We start from the raw sequence: 17989 nt of genomic DNA on the forward strand, positions 1-17989 counted from the left end.
GTAGGTAGATTATCACCAGGAACATGACTACAATGTAAGTACAAACCACTCCATTAGGCCCACTACTCAGCAAAGAAAAAGTCTCAGCTATTACAATTTTGCAAATTCTACTTCGCCTGGAAGGATATAGGCAATGATGTGCAACCCCAAAATCTGCACCTGATCAAAACTAGGATTAAGTAATTCAACATTTCTTCAACAAAATAATTGGATGACCTCTCAAAAGCATTTGCACAACTATGTTACATATCAAACTAAACTTTAGGCACAAATGAAATTTGAGGCTTTCTATCACTTGAATCAAAACAGCAAGACATGTCATATCTAAGAGAAATTAAATGAATAATTCCAGAGACAACCACACGCCTATTTTCACAATTTGCTGACTTGTGCAAATATGAGTGGTGAATATTTTCTGCCTTGTGCGACCCACCATTTTACGTACCATTCACAATCGCATCAATCAACAAATTGAGAAATTGAGTGGAAATGGCTGTCTGTTGGCAGACTGAAATTAAAATAGTAATTTGACCTGGCTATATACTAGCCTGTTAGTTTCACTAATGCATCTATCAGGATTGAATCCATATAAGTTGGCTTCAAATTAACAGCTAGAAACCTGTTCCAGACTAAGCTAATGGTCGTTTCTTAAATTTTTTTTTAAAAAAAAAAGGGTTAATGGTCCAAATTCTCCAGAAGATAGTATTTTTAAGTTGAGAAATAATGGATTTAGAAAGTCAATGATTTACAAGAGAAGAAATTTCTGTTACAGAGATGCCAGTCTCATTGGAATAAACATATAAAAATAAACAAGTAAAGCTACAGAAGGAAGACTGACAGATTAAAAAAGGGTCAATGATAAAATGCTATTTGATCATAAGCTAGAGGAAAACCAAAGATGATTCAAAAACCAGAACAGAATCCAAGATGATTGCACTTGAAGTTTTCCAGTATTCTCAGCAACCAGCCAAGAACCTTCCATTTTCACGGCACTACAAAGGACAGATGGGACAAGTGGTAGCGAGCATCTTCAAATTTATGCATTTATCATACAAGCAAATGAAGTAATCAGTTCTTAAGTGGAAAATTCACAAGAATCAATACAACTTAATTAATACTTCACAAAAATACTTCAATTCGAGTGCTCAAAGTGATTAAAACTACTCATCAAAGAACTCACCAGGTGATATTTCATAACCCCCCAAACCCCACAACCCCCCCCCCCAAAAAAAAAAAAAAATCCCTTTTTCCCCCAGACGAAACAAATGCAAGTAGATAACTCACCAATTATACAATTACCTCCTATATGAAAGGATATTACTTAAATCTAGCTTTCAGTTCCTTGTACAAGTCTCTTCAAATCCTAGTATCAACATTGTTACTGCCGCAAGCAACTATGTGACTACAAGAAGTTAGCACTCAAGCATCAGCTCTTCTATTCCACAACTTTTGTTTTGTCAATCTAGTTATCAGGATTACACATCTGCAAAACAAAAGCAATCATTGTGACATAATCAAAACTCTAGCATTTCAATCTAAGAGACAACCAGAAGGGAAAAGAAAATAGAAACAATTTGAAAACTGAAATGAAGAGAAACCATCATAATTTGATAGAAATCCAGCACTATGGTAAACTAGAAATCATCATTGACTTGATTTACAGCGTAATGCCAATATGACAAAACCTGCAATTTTTGGGACACTAACTTCCAATAATAGAATAGCGTATAACTAAATGCCTAAGATATAAACAACCAAAACTGTCATTTCAATATTTCAACGTTAACCTTCCAACATTTCATTGAACTTAAAACATGAAAATTAAGACTCCCAAATACATCCTGAAATAATAATAAAAATTAACAAGTTTACAATCCCAAAATCATAACAGAACAGTCAATTTATATATATATTTTCTAAGTGTAGTCTACTTGTATAATTGCGACAATCACTAACCAGTTGTCTTCAGAAAGTTCACTACACTAATCTTAAAAGGTGGAGAGAGATAGTGGGTGAGCTCAGCCACTTAGTGAGATAGAATATCACATGGCATTTTTAAACTGAAAATAAATATTTAAGCAATATATTAAACTTTACAGAACATTTCCATTTAGAATAGATAAATAGTTATTCAATACAAAAGGTAAAACAGGGAACATTTAACCATTCAGTGAAAATTATATAGCTTGATAAATGATAAATAAATAAAAATTCTCTTAAAATTAGCTAATTTCAATAAACACTAGATTAATACAAAGAACATAATTCCATAAAAATAAAAATAAAAAGTTAATAAAAAAATCCCATACCCAGTGCACAAATTCCTACTTTTTAAGGGGTCTATGAAAGCTGATTGGTAGGCAACCTTAGACCCTTTTGTGTGTTTGGGGGGGAGGGCAGGTTCCTGGACTCAAACCCGTGACATTACACTTTTGGTGGAAGGCATTTGCATTGCAACATTATTCCATAATTGGGTAAATTAATTACAACAATAAGAACGATTTACATGACAGTAAAACAATTTTCCACTTACAAATGGTAAATAACAATAAAATAATATATATTAATATAGAAAACGTAAGCTAGACAAATGCTAAACAGTTGGTGGATGAATCCCATGGAAAATAGGAACAATAACCTTCGAGAGGTAGATAAGAATAATAACTCACGAGCAAAAATAACAATAACAGTAGCTCTGAAAGCTATCGGGAACAATGCACAAGACCACTATAAACAATGGTTAACACTTGATGCAGTGTTGGCTTTTACTGTAAACAATCTAGCTGACCGTTTTAAAACATTTACTTAACTATATCATAAAATAAAATTCATATAATACAACATAGTGAATATTTCTCATGAAAATTTTTTTGCATAACTTTCTAATCTTTATAATTTAAAAATACTGGTACAATAAAAGGATAAAATCTATGTTATCTATAACAAACAATGATTCCTAATTTGGAAAATTCGCTCTTTGAATTTTTGTATGTAACATACACCTTAAGAGATGTCATTTTTCCAAAGTGCACTTACCTTTGATTCACCAATCAAAGTTATCTCAAAGTGAGCAAGCAATATCAATTAGGACCTAATTAAAAATAAGCCACTTATCAGATAGTTATAATAAACATAGAGTAATTAGAAGCTAAAAATATAACTTCTATTAGATAAAGGGCTAAACGCCTAGAATTATGTGCTCAACTCCTCAAACCCAATAAGGCAGCCACTAAAGTACCTAAACTTCATTTTAAGTCCACCAAAACTTACAAAACTTTTGTTACTCGGTTGCCGTAAATGAAGATGAACCCAACTTTCTTTAAATACTAGAGCATCCAAAATAAGTCACCATCATATACATTCACAACTCTATCCTTCTTACCACAAAAACAAGTAATAAAACATATTTTAGGACTACTTATAAAGTTTCAACATCTTTAAATCAGTTTCACAAATTCGTTTCAATAGAGTAATTAGAAGCTAAAAATATAACTTCTATTAGATAAAGGGCTAAACACCTAGAATTATGTGCTCAACTCCTCAAACCCAATAAGGCAGCCACTAAAGTACCTAAACTTCATTTTAAGTCCACCAAAACTTACAAAACTTTTGTTACTCGGTTGCTGTAAATGAAGATGAACCCAACTTTCTTTAAATACTGAAGCATCCAAAATAAGTCACCATCATATACATTCACAACTCTATCCTTCTTACCACAAAAACAAGTAATAAAACATATTTTAGGACTACATATAAAGTTTCAACTTATTGAAATCAGTTTCACAAATTCGTTTCACAAAAATCACCTAAACTGGGACATTATTTAAGCTTAGAGTCCATTTTCAAGGACCTGAAAGATTATGGCCTAAAACCATCAGTCATCACTAAATATAACGTTAATCTCTACCTTTATTTTTTTTTGATAGGTAACGTTAATCTCTAACTTATGCTAAAACAGTTTTAAAAAATTCTCATGCATTCATCACAAACATGCCTACTGTCAGTTTTTAAAGCTTGTTCCATGCACTGCTGGACGGATATCGAAGGGTCACTAAAATCTCATATTTTAACCATAATAACAACCATCTATCATCACTAAATAATACTAATATCACTGAAATTCCATCAATACCAAACAACCGCAAACATGGCACATTCCAAACAAAGCACTAAGTATCAAACCTTATGCCTACAATAAGAAACTTAGCCTCCATCAATCCATGTAAAGATTAATCCACTTCAATTTATAAGGATTTCAACACTGATCTCTATGAATTTCAGCACCATATTTCAAAGGATTAGTCTAACCATAAAAACCCCCAAATCAGTTGTTACAAAGATTACATTTCCCCGAATCAATTGTAGGAATTTCAGCACTTGTCAATAATTGTAGTTCACCTATTTCTTGCAGTCCCTAATATCCTTATTATTCCTTAATTCCTTCACAAAATTAACACTTAAATTTCAAAATTATCAAATTTTCACAGCCCCTACACGCCTGGCCTCAACAAATTAAGTTGCCTAAACTGAAACCCCTACACTAAATTAGAAACCTCCAAATTTAAAATTAGAGATTTCAGCCCCCTAACTCCTCAGCCCCAAAATCAACACTAAATTCCTTAATTATTTATTAATATAAACCCTCAAATCAAATGTCCAATTAAGATTAAAATCCCCAGATCAACTGTGAGTTTTGGATTTACTCAATCCCCAGGACCCCAAGTACCTGATTGCTTCCAACCCCAAATTCTCTCACAGTTACATAAAATTCCTCCATAATTGAAATGGAGGGGGTGGATTAAGGCTTGTGTTACTTCTGTCTGTTTTTCAGTCCTGGTAAATGGATCATCTGAAGGTTTTTTTGGAAGCTCTCATGGGTTGAGACAAGGAGACCCATTATCCCTGCTTTTGTTTCTCTTGATAATGGAGGTTTTAAGCAGAATTTTGAAGAAGACAGAGGAGAATAACCTTATTCGGGGTTTTCATGTGGGAGCGGTGAATGCTGTTGGTGTGCGGATTTCCCATTTGTTGTTTGCGGATGACACTATCTTTTTTTGTGATGTCTCTAGGGAATAGTTGCTGCCCATAAGGTTGGCGTTGTCTTGTTTTCAGGCTTTTACGGGTTTGAAGGTCAATGTTGGGAAAAGTGAGATTGTCCCTGTTAGGGAGGTGAATAATCTAGTTGCATTGGCTAGTATTCTTCAATGTAGAGTGATGAGTTTGCCTATGAAATATTTGGGGATGCCATTGGGAACTTCTTTTAAGACAGCTTCAATTTGGAATCCTATTTTGGAGAAGATGGAGAAGAAACTATCAAGGTGGAAGTGTCTCTATTTATCTAAGGGCGGTAGGCTCACATTACTAAAGAGTACTCTCTTAAGTCTTCCAACGTACTTTTTATCTCTCTTCACCATTCCTAAAGCTGTGGCTGCTAGAATGGAAAGTATTCAGAGGAATTTTCTTTGGGAGTCTTCTGAGGGGAGTTTCAAATATGTTTTGGTGGCTTGGGAAAAGGTGTGTTTACCTGTTAAATTGGGTGGTTTGGGGATAAGAAGTGTGGCGTCGTTGAATCAAGCTTTATTAGGGAAATGGTTGTGGCATTGTGGGCATGAAGTTACCCATCTTTGGCGGAGAGTTATCTCCACAAAATATGGTGAGGGTCAAGGGGGGTGGTGTACGAAAGTGTGCAGGAGGACCCATGGATGTGGCCTTTGGAGAAGCATTCATGAAGGGTGGGAGAGTTTTTCTAAGCATCTGTCTTTTGTAGTGGGTGAAGGCATCCGTATCCGCTTCTGGCATGATAGGTGGATTGGGGATAATACCCTAAAAGATCTCTATCTTGAGCTCTTTGTGTGTTCAGCTGCCAAGGATGCTTGCATCTCTGAGGTTTTGTGGATCCCGGAAGGAGGTACTATTAGAGTGTGGGATTTAAGGTTTTACAGAGCTTTTGAAGATTGGGAGCTAGCTGCATCTTATTCTCTACTTCAGTTTATCCAATCTCATATTCCTCGAGGTGTTAGGAGGAATACTCTTTGTTGGCGGCTCAAAGGTGATGGTAACTTTGACACCCGATCTTATTACCAAGCAATTCAAGGTACTCCGAATTTTTTGTTTCCTTGGAAGGGTGTTTGGAAACCAAAGATTCCTAAGCGAGTGGCTTTCTTCTTGTGGACAGCTGCTCACAATCGGATTCTCACATTGGATAATCTCATGCTTAGGGGTCGCCCTTTGGTAAATCGGTGTTGTATGTGTTGTTGTGATGGGGAGTTAGTAGACCATCTTCTTCTTCATTGTCCTGTTAAACATACCTTATGGACTCTTATGCTTAGGCTTTTGGTATTCATTGGGTTATGCCAGGATCGATGACGGGATTGTTATCTTGTTGGCATCAGTGGCTTGGGAAGCATAACTCGAATATTTGGAATTTGATTCTAGGGTGCTTAATGTGGATTGTTTGGTTGGAACGAAATCGTCGCTCCTTTGAGAACATGGAGAAGACATTGGATGAGTTAAAGGTTTTATGCCAGCGTAGTCTTTTTGAGTGATCTCATTGTCGAGGTTTTACTGATTCTTCATCTCTTTCAGAGTTTATGTTTTCCCCTAGATTAAGTTTCTGATTTCCCTCTCTTTTGTTTTGCTATTTGTTTCATCTGTTTCTTGTTCATCATCATGAACAACTTGTACTATTCATTTTTTACTCATTAATAATAGTTCTCTAATTACCTATAAAAAAAAAATAAAAGTAAAGTAATCATTTTTTTTAATGAAGTAAACATAATATTCAAATATTTATCTCCAGGGAATTAAGAGAATATTGTCAACCTTAATTACTATAGCAAAAGCTACCATTTGATTATGCCATAATATCCAGTATATACAATACAACCAGCAGGACAATAAATTGATAAATGAAGAACATTTGAGCGTGAGAGAGAGAGAGACAGAGTGTCCTTCCATGATTAAAATTTCTAAAATTTCTGTCATAGGAAAACATCAGCACTGAACAATGAATACATAGCCAACAAAAAAGTATGATTTTAAAATCATATTTTCTTCCATTTTTCTCTAGACATGAACCTCTTTACTTATGAGCCCCAGCTTCTAGTGATATCAGTAATTAAAAATTATATATTAAAAAAACAAGCAATCAAGTTGAACTAAATAAAGTTTAAAAAACTAATAATTCCATTCATAGAAACAAAACCACATTAGAATTCTTCTGAAAAAAGAAACCTGTTAACTTTTGTGATGAAATTTTTCTAGACATGAACCTCTGTACTTTTGGGATGAAAGCAGGTGTTAATTAAAGGAGGTGTTACTTTAGCAAATTGGGTGAGATTGCTTAGCAAGTTAAGATGAGAACCCTGAATAGTTTTCCTATGAAAGCATTTATGAGCAAATCACCAAAAGTAGGGACTGAATTTAGTAAGGACTATATCAAGGTATATATAAAGGTTAGCCCAAAAGTACAAAGATTCATATCTAGAAAAATTTCATCCCAAAAGTAAAGAGGTTCATATCTATTGCTTTTTTGGATGAATTCTAATATATTTTTGTTTCCATGAATGGAATTATTAGTGGAAAAGAAGGATAGCGGAAAAAGTTGATGAAGCAGTGGGATTTTTTTTTTTTTTTGTTTCCTGTAAATTCAAGAATGTGGTAGACCAACTTGAATGGGCTTTCACTGGTATTTATGGTCCAAATTCTGATCGTGATCAACGATTGCTTTGGGAGGAGTTGGCTGGAATTCATAGTTGGTGGAATGTGCCTTGGTGCATTGGTGGTGATTTTAATATAGTGAGATTTCCATCAGAGCGCTTTGGTTCATATTCCTTTCATTTGCTATGCATGAGTTTTCAGACTTTATTTCAAAACGTCTAATAGATCTACCAATAAAAGAGGGTAATTTTACTTGGTCTAATTCCAGAGAGGTGGCTTTGCAATCAAGGCTTGACAGGTTCCTTCTATCTTCAAATTGGGAGGAAAACTTTTCGAATATTTGCCAAAGACGACTCCATAGGTTTACTCTCAAACCACTTACCAATTCTTTTAGAAGAGGGAAATTTTCAGAGGGGCAGTTGACCCTTCCATTTTGAGAACACGTGGCTGAAGGTTGAACCTTTTGAGGAGAGAGTGAGATTCTAGTGGGAGTCCTATCTTTTTCAAGGTTCCCCTAGCTTTCGGATTGCTAGCAAACTAAAAGCTTTGAAGATAGATTTGAAGAAATGGAGTGAGGAAGAACTTGGGAATGTAGAGGATAAGATGCACAAGCTATGGAAAGACCTTGATGCACTAGATTTGATTGAAGATAGAAGACCTCTAAACAATGAGGAGATATTGAAGAAGGACCTCCGCATTGAGCTTGAAAAGGTAACTCTTATGGTAGAAATTTGCTGGAGAAAGAAATCTAGGGCCCTTTGGATTAGAGAGGGAAATAGAAACACTAAGTTCTTCCATAGAACAGCACACTCCCATAGAAGATTCAATACCATTAACAATTTGTTGGTGGATAGTGAGTTGACACCAAACACAAGTTCCACAGCTGCATGCATCTCTCATTTCTATAAACAGTTATACTCTGAGAATGAGGATCAAAGACCTGTCCTTGATGAAGTGGAGTTCTCAAGGATTTCTGAGGAGGAGGCTGCTTGGTTGGACAGACCCTTTGAGGACGACAATGTATATGGCGTCATCAAAGGTTGCAACAGCGATAAATCTCCCAGACCTCTCAATGGCTTTTTTCCAATCACGTTGGAGCTTTTTAGAGCAGGAAATTATGGAGCTTCTTGCAAACTTTCATTCCCAAGCCGTTTTTGAGAAAAGTCTTAATGCAACTTTCCTTGCTCTCATTCCAAAGAAGATAGATGCTGTAAATGTATGAGATTTTAGACCCATTAGTCTGGTGGACGGTATTTATAAAGTCATTTCCAAGGTGCTAGCTAATAGGCTTTGAAGGGTTATTTCTGCTATTATTTCTAAGTCTCAAAATGCCTTTGTGGTGGATGGGAAAATCCTGGACTCGGTTTTAATTGCTAATGAGTGTTTGGATAGTAGGCTCAAGGCGGGTGTTCTAGGTGTTTTATGAAAATTGGATGTGGAGAAAGCTTTTGATCATGCAAGTTGAGATTTTCTTATGTATATGTTCTAGCGATGTGGGTTCTCCGAGCAGTGGAGAAAATGTATTATGTTCTGTATTTCCACGGTGAGATTTTACATTTCGATCAATGGTAGCCCTAATGATTTCTTTGGGAGTTCTAGGGGATTGTGTTAAGGTGATCCACTCTCCCCGCTTTTATTTGCTATTGTTATGGAGGCTTTAAGTTGTTTGTTGGATGGTGTGGTTCTGGCTGGAAGTTGGATACATTTCCAAAGTCACTGTTGGTTCTAGAACTCATACACCCTTGATAGTGTCTCATCTCCTTTTTGTGGATGATACCTTAATTTTCTGTGATGCTATTCCTAGTTAGATAGATAAATTGAGAGAGATTTTATATTATTTTGAGTAGTTTCAGGGTTGCATATTAATCTAGCTAAATTGGAATTGGTTCTAGTTGGAGAGGTGTCCAATATGGGGGAGCTTGTGGCCTTATTGGGTTGTAGGCGATCCTCACTGCCAATGACATATTTGGGGCTTCCATTGGGCGCTAAATCCAAGAATAGGGCAATTTGGAACCGTATTCTTGAAAAAACTTGAGTGAAGACTAGCAAGTTGGATGCAGTTATATTTATCAAAGGGTGGTAAGGTTACAAAATAAGTAACAGATCCTTATGGTATTAGTCTTTGGAGAACCATAAGACAAGGCTGGCCAACTTTCTCTAAATCCATACTTTTCAAGGTTGGTACTGGTAATAGAGTTAAATTTTGGCATCATTTATGGTGTGGGGGTTGTACTCTTCTAGAGGCTTTTTCGGAACTCTATAGCATTAATTGTAACAAGGAGTCTTCTATTGCAGATGTCATGTTTTTTCCTAATCAGAGGCTCCATTGGGATCTTTATTTTTGTAGAGCTGTCCAAGATTGGGAATTAGAAATTTTAACTTCTTTTTTTAACCTAATTTATTCTATGCCTCTTACTAGAGAGGAGCATGAAAAACTTTGTTGGAAGCCGGAAAAGAATAAGGGTTTTAAAGTTAGTGAGTACTACTTATCCCTTTCCTCGACTCCTGAAACTTTTTTTCCTCGGAAACATGTGTGGTGCTCAAAGATCTCACCTAGAGTTGCTTTCTTCTCATGGACTGCCGCTTTAGATGAGATTTTAACTCTAGCTTTCTTCTCATTGCCCCATTGCTTTTGAGCTATGGTCTATGGTGTGAGCTCTTTTTGTTCTATTTTGGGTTATGCCACAAAGTGTTACTGGCTTATTTTCCGCTTGGCAAGGCCCTTTCGGTAGATATCAAAACATAGATTTTTGGAGGGCTGCCCCGCATTGTGTTTTATGGTGTATTTGGCGAGAAAGGAACACAAGATGCTTTGAGGGAAAGGAAAGGTCTATTCTCGAGATTAAATCTTTCCTTCTCCACACTTTGCCAGATTGGAGTTCTATTTCTAATACTTTTCCATGTTCTAATTTTTTAGATATGCTTGATCTTTGTAATTTACGTGCTTGATGTATTGCTATTCATGTACATCTCTAGTGTACCTAGCAATTTTGATTAATGAACTTTCGTTATTTATCCCCCGCCCCCCCCCCCCCCCCCCCAAAAAAAAAAAAAAAAAAATTGAATGGAATTATTAGTTTGAACTTTAATTAGTTCAACTTGATTGCTGCTATGTGATATTCATTGTTCAGTGTTAATGTTTTCCTATGACAGAAATTTTAGAGATTTCTGAGTAGCATCAAATTGTCTAATATTAGATTAGACAATTTCCCATTGAATTCTCTCTCTCTCTCTTCCCCAGCCCTCCCCTCCCTTCCCTTCCCATCCTTCCCCCAGCACTTTTTTCTTTTCTTCTTACTCTTTTCAACACTGGTATTGTTCATATCACTATTCAGTATTCACAGAGCCATTCACATCTTCAAAGAGTCTTCTTTCTTGCCATCTTTTTTATCCTAAATACATAACCCTTTCCTTACTCCTTTTGAAAACCAAAACTTTGTTTTCAATACCTTTACACCGCTTCACAGCTGCTGTAACGACATTCCAGCAAGCTGCTTCTCTCAGTTTTTAGTTTCCCCTGCTTATAAAGAATATCCTGAAATAAACAGATTCAGGAATTTGCCTACCGTTTTTTTTTTTTTTAATGGTGGGATTGAGTTCTATAAATGAGTAATTTAAAAGGCTTGGGCCTGGTAGAATTAGGTTTAGATATTGAATATGGTTTGGGAAATAAAGTATTATGACCATTGAAAAAAAACGGGTAGCCCAACCAGGTGCAGCAGCCAATAAGAGTTTTATCCTAAATCATTTTGCATGTCACGAAAGTTCTGGCCCATAGCATTAGCAAAACCTATACTCCAGTTTATTATCCTAAAATCCCACAGTTAATTACAACTTGCTACAACATTTATCCAAGAAATGATGAGCATTTACCCACTAGCAAAGCAGTTGGGCATTCTCCAGTACTCACAGGAGCATGAATGGACGTTATGCCACAAAACAGGGGCTCATCGACGAAGTAGAGGTTTGTTATATTATCTAATTTATTGAACTCTGTTCACTCAACTAAATCGCAAGCACCAAAAGAAACTTTTAAATTAATATTAAGAGAAGAAAACTACTGCCTCCAATATATAGCCACATTATATCTTTCACACATGTCAAGATCAAGGAAGTAGAGGTTTGTTGTATTCAAAAAGAAGTTCTACATGCTAACTAAGATAAACAATAATAATCATAATTATGAAACAAATTACATAGCTATTCACTCTAAATTCCCAAAATCAGATAGAAGTTACGGAACTCAAACTTAGACCACCTCATGGAACATCACAAGCTATGGAAAATGAAATCAGTAAAAATTTCTGATCAAGTTAAAACGAAAATATACATAGGGAAAGCATGATGTTTTGTCTTACCTATTGCCTTGATGACTGGTCTTGAAATGAACCACTTGCACAACCAGAAGGTTGTAAAGGAACCACACAGCACTGCAATAATGTAGCATTGGAAATTGTCATCGATTCATTGGAACAAGCCGTAACTAGTCCAGGAGCAGGAGCAGAAGCAGAGCCCTCGTTAACCAGGTCAAACCCGTCGCAAGAGAACTTGGATTGTTTACAATCAACAAGTGTTTTCAATCTAAAGTTTCTCCTACAATACTTAACTCGATATCTATCCTTAGGCCTTGCAGGTTTGCATCTACAATACTTAAACCGATATCTATCCTTAGGCACATTAGCAGGCTTGCATCTACAATACTTAATCCGATATCTATCCTTAGGCACATTAGCAGGCTTGAATCTACAATACTTAAACCGATATCTATCCTTAGGCATAGTAGTAGTAGTAGAAGGTTTGCATTCATTACCAGAGGATAGATTGGCAGAGTCCATAGTATTGTCATCTCCATTAGAATTGGAAGAATTCCCATCCCCATCTGAAGGCCGAACACAAACTGATGGTTCTGAAACACTTTTATCAGGATTTTCACACAACTTGTTATCACTGCAAAGTTGAAGCTTCCCACAAACGCTAGGATTCCCCGAGGCCGCCGACCTCGGAACAATAGCCAAGCAACTGGTATTCAAGGAGCAAAAGTTGCTGGATATCCTTGGGGAGCTATTCATAACCCGGTGCAACCGAAACGCTAATTCCACATCATCGATAAAAACCTCCTCCTCCTTATTGTTAGCGTCAGAAGCAACCAAATCAAGAGCAGTATTGGCCAACTCCACGGCCTTCCTAGCCACCAAGGCTTTCCTCACGGCCTCCTCTCTGGCCTTCACGGCGGCCTCGATCTTGTTCTTGGCCACAGAACTGGCATCATTGGCGGCGTCTTGGAGCGATTTGACAGAATTGAATTCAGGCAATACCCTAGACGACTCGTCGGAATTGCCCTTGAAGTTGTTCTGACTCTGACTCCGACTCCGACTCCGGGAAAGCGCAATGGGCTTGGGCACCCAGCAATCGACGCAGACGGAGAATTCATCGGAAGAAGCGTAGGACCAGGGCGCGACGTGCCGATTGTTGTGAAAGCAGTGGCTATGGACGCGGCGGTTACAGAGGCGGCAGAGGAAGGAGGAGTGGTCGGCTTGGAGAAAACAGTAGGAGCAGATGTGGGAGGAGTTGACGCGGAGGAAACACTTGTTGCAGAGAAGAACGATGCGCCATTCGCTGCGCAAGGTTTGGAGTCTTTGCCTTTTAGGGTTAGGGTTGGCGGTGTCGGTTCTCAACCCGCAAGCGTGGCATTCGGATAGATTGGGGAGATCTCTGGTTATCTTCTTGGGGACTGGAACGGTGTCGTTTGGGTTTTGGTTTGGGTTTGGGGATATAGAGGAGGAAGAAGAAGAAGTAGAAGGAGAAGAAGAAGAAAGGGGCTTCTTTTCGTTGTTGGGAAGGAGCGATTCATTCTTGTCCTTGATTTTGGGGGGTTGACTCGGCTTCTTCATTGCCTGAGGCTGAGACTGAAGGTGAGCGTTTGCCGTTCGACGGAATATTATTCCCACCGGGAATTTACTCGCACTTATAAATTGCTTTTCTTTTCTTTCTTTCTTTTTTATTTTATTATTTTTTTTAAGGCAATTTGATTATTTTGAACGGAAAACTCTTTTTCTTTTCTTTTCTTTTATTTTATTTTATTACAGAAGCATTAGGAAAACCTCAAAAAAGTAATGCCATGCAATTATAATAATTTCGCAATTTACATAAAAATAAATAATAAATAATTTCACAATATTTCTAAATTGGGAATGTTGTAAAATTGTTGTGAATTATTAATTTTACAATATTTCTAAATTAGGATTTTAAGTTGTCAAAATACATATGGGTTCACACAATTTCTAATTCAAATTGTTTAGTATGCTAATTCACATATCCAATTAGATTTTTAGGCCATTTTGGTCAACTTGTTTTGTGTTGGTTAAAAAAAAATTCCTTAAATTTTACGAAAAGTTCACCTTTTGTCCCAAAAATTTTGCTAAATGTTTTACTATATATCATTCGTCTATGTTCATTAGTTAATATCCCAAGTGGATTAACATCATCCTAATGTGGTATCTAACTTGGACCAAAATATTTTATTTTGAAAATTCTTGACACATGACTTTCAATTATTGGCACACATGTAAGCAACATATTAATGAGACAAAAATCGACCTTAGAATCCCCCCTCCCCCCCAACCCCCAAGAAATTATTGGGACCTCCTAGAGGACCACTGATGTGGTCCTTCCAGCTCCTGCCACCTAATAGGAAAACGCCACTTAACCTTTATTTTTTACTCAGCTCCACATCACCACTTAGAGCATTAGCATTAGAGAATGCTAATGTTACTCTATTTTACCATTCTAAAACACCACTTTATCATTATATCATACCATTTTACCATTTCTCCTACATCCCAAAACTCTACTTTTATTAAAATATTATTTTTTAATCATTCTTTATTATTTATTTCCAACTGCTACGTTTTTTCAGACTTGTTGGAATTTCATCATTTTTTTCATCCTTTTTTTCACTTTCTCTCCCATGCTCTCTGTCACTTTCTCTCTGCCCCTCCATTTCCCTTTCTCTATGCCTGACTGCCTCTTGAGTTTGTGGGTCTCTCTGGTGCTGGGTGTGGCTGGGCGGTGGATCGTGGATCGTTTTTTGGTGAGTTTTAATTTTGTTGGGTTTTGATTGATTTTGGTGGGATTTGATTTTTGTGGTTGGGTTTGTGGGTTGATCGGAGTGGCTTTGGGTGCTGGTTGTGGATGGCTATGGGTTATGATGTTGGTGGCGGATTGATTTTGGGTTGGGGTTTGATTTTTGTGGTTGGGTTCGTGGGTTGATCGGAGTGGCTTTGGGTACTGGTTATGGATGGGTATGGATTACGGTGTTGGTGGCAGATTGATTTTGGGTTGGGGTTCACGGTGATGGAAGGTAGGTGGGTGAATGGGTTTTGGTTGATGGTGGGTATGGTTTGTGGTGGTGGTGGCTAGTGGTAGGTTGATTTTGGGTTGGGGTTTACGGTGGTGGCAGGTGGGTGGGTGAGTGGGTTTTGGTTTATGGTGGTTGATGGTGGTTGGGGTTGAGGTTGTGGGTGGTGGTGGTGGCTGTGGCGGCTATGGCTATGGTTGTGGCTGTGGCTGTGGTGACAATGGGTGTGGGTAGTGATGCTTCAGCGATGGAGATGAGTGAGAGGCTTGGTGAAGTTTCAGCGATGGAGGATGGTGTGTGATGTTGATGTTGATGTTGGGAGGAGGATGGTGTTTGGGTCTGAAGAGAGGAGAGAGCAAACAGAGAAACAGAGAAGGAAGAGAGAGAAGATTTCGTGGAAAAAAAACATAATAAAATATTATTATTTTTTTACAATATTGTGAACAGTGCAATTCTATGTTTAGAATTGTACTGTAGCAGTATTGTAGAAAAATTTGCAATACTGCCGTTTACAATTCCCTTATGCAAGAGTTTTTGGGGCTTAAAATGCCAAATTTCCCTTAAATTTGGCATTAGCATTCCCCAATGCTAATGCTCTTACCCATTAACTTAACTATTGTTAGAAAATCAAACCAAGGTTAAAATTAATAGAAACACATTAGAAACATTCTAACCATGTTAACCCAAATTCAATTAGCCACTTCTAACCCCAACTATGTTAACCATTGTAGGGGCCTTTTTGTGTATGGTGTATTAGGCTTGGGCTGCCTTCGGCGGTAATGGGCTGGGCTGCCTCCTGCGGTAATGGGCTCGAATATTTCTGAGTAAGGGAGTTGGGGCCGGTCCAATTGTAACTCAACTTGGGCCGGTTTGTGCACAAACTTATGCCTTGTCTACCAGGAGTAAACTTACAGCAAGCAGAACTGTTGCAGACGAGTTACGGCAGGCAGATATAATAATAATAATAAAAAAGAATATTCTTGACTATTTAAACAAATGACTATGTAATCCCTACTTATAAAATATGATTACAGTCATGATAATGTTAATCACAGAAAAAATGAAGAAAATAATACGAGCTAATCAAATGGGCATAAATCAAGTTTTAAGCTTAGTCTGCCGAAGCAAAGCCAAAGAGGGGAGAACGCCTCTTCTCAATGCAAATAATCTCCCAGGAAAGGATCCTGCCGTGGGGATTAATGGCTTTGAGGGAGTCGGACCTGAATGGTTATTGCCCAAAAAAGGAGTCCTTGTTTACGTTTTGGAAGAGGGGAGGATTTGAAGGGGGAGAGAGGGAAACCGATCTACTAGTGCATGCCCATTGAACTATCTCTCTTGTTCCTTAGTTTCCTCTTTTTTCTTTTTTGTTTTCTTTCTTATCTTTTTTGTTTTCTTCTTACTCTGTTTTTTCTTTTCACTCGGTAAAAATGCTCTGTTTTTCGACCCCTTTTTCAGGGCATGGCAAGGGCCTCTTTATAGTGCCTGCCGTGACCAAGGTTTTACCATTTTGCCCCTTAACCGCCTTTGTCTGGTCTGGGCGTACTTGCCGACCACCAGAGGTGTGTGCCACTCACTCTTGCCAGATAGAAGCAGGTTTCATTTCTCCGTCTACCGTAGCACCTCTTTCCTGCCACGGTATAAATACTTTCTCTCTCTACTCTCAAGGTATGCACCCAACAGTTCCCCCTCAAACTTGCCTCTTTTAGGTGGTCTGTCATCCTAGCAAGACGTACCTCCCAAAAGGGCTTAGATGGCCCCACCATGTCCTATATTGGCTGGGTACAGGCTGGTGGTGCCTGGGCCTTGCGCGTGCTTCCCTTTCAGATATGTCCAAGAGTCTGCTTGCTACTCATGCGTCTGCCGTGATCTAGAGACTCTTCGTCTGTGTTTTTTGACCTTTCATGTGGGCCTTTCTTTGGTTTCCCGCTCCATTTAGGAGCTAGGCTTTGTATGATGATGGGCTTTACATTTCTTTGGCCCACTTTTGATTTTCTTTATTTCCTGCAACGTTGAACTGTTATTCTTGCTGTAATAACTTAATCCTGTTGTACCTTTTTTAAGCCAGCCGTTTATCCCTTTTCTCAGTGGCCTGTTATGAGCACTGTTTTGCTTTTACTCATGGGCTCCTATGTCCCTTTGGGCTTTCCTTTGGGCATCTACGGCCCGATTGCTTTCTTTGGGCTTCCACGGCCCGTTTGCTAATTCCACACTCCCATGGGCTTTTTACTAACTTCATTGGGCTTCCCCGGCCCAATAACCTTATTCTTATCTTTGGGGTTCATGGGCCTGCCATAAACTCCTTACTCTCTTAGTTTGCATTGCCTTGGGCCTGCGGTGGCCCTTTCTCACTTTTCTACCTCATACACTGCCCATGGGATGCTATTTCTTTCTTTCCTGGCTTCTTTGAGCCCGCTTGCCTCTTCAAGACCCATTTATTTATTTGTTGGGCCTGTGATCCATTATTCCTGCCGCTTGGGCCTAATGGGTTTTTTTGCTATTTATCTTGTCAATTCTTTGTAGCCCTCATTATTGGGCTTTTCTGTCTGCCTGGGCTTCCACAAATGGCCCTTAACAGCCACTTCTCACCTAATTTCTGAAATCCAAAATTTTATTTTACCTGCTCAATCCTTTTCCCTCTCCCTTCCGGCATCATTGGCCGAGTCTTTTGAACAATCTTATGCTGGGCTTGTTTCTTTCTTCTCCCTTGGATGAATAGTGAGTACAATTGACTGTAAACAATGGCTGAAGTAGTTGCTGGAATCCACACACCACCATTGTAACTGACCAAGATTGATCAAGGTATATATGTTACAAAGACTCATTTTACTCTTCAATGTATCATTTTCTTAGCTTTGTTTTGTTTTTATGTAGTTTATAAATATGGTGCCTTCTACATGTTTGATAAAAGCCCAAGATGAGAAAGAATTAAAATAATGAAATTTTTATGTGTTGTTTTCTTTCTATCTAGTTTAT

The 17989-nt window shown here is 37.8% G+C and overlaps 1 protein-coding gene across 2 annotated transcripts; it reads right to left on the minus strand.

Moving 5' to 3' along the window:
• Positions 1-1229: 1229 nt before the first annotated feature.
• On the minus strand, positions 1230-13656 carry LOC126705722 (uncharacterized). Of its 2 annotated transcripts, XR_007648412.1 has the most exons (3): positions 12018-13656; positions 3037-3091; positions 1230-1483 (listed from the first exon to the last, which is right to left on the minus strand). XR_007648412.1 is itself a non-coding variant. In XM_050404895.1 (2 exons), exon 1 carries the CDS (start codon positions 13548-13550, stop codon positions 12018-12020), a length of 1533 nt encoding a protein of 510 aa, XP_050260852.1. In that variant the 5' UTR covers positions 13551-13655; the 3' UTR covers positions 1230-1483. The 2 variants fall into 2 exon arrangements, 1 of the variants encoding a protein (XP_050260852.1); XM_050404895.1 differs by lacking the exon at positions 3037-3091 and having other exon boundaries at positions 12018-13655.
• Positions 13657-17989: the final 4333 nt, after the last annotated feature.

This window comes from Quercus robur, chromosome 11, assembly GCF_932294415.1.
Source record: "Quercus robur chromosome 11, dhQueRobu3.1, whole genome shotgun sequence".
Lineage (NCBI taxonomy): Eukaryota > Viridiplantae > Streptophyta > Magnoliopsida > Fagales > Fagaceae > Quercus > Quercus robur.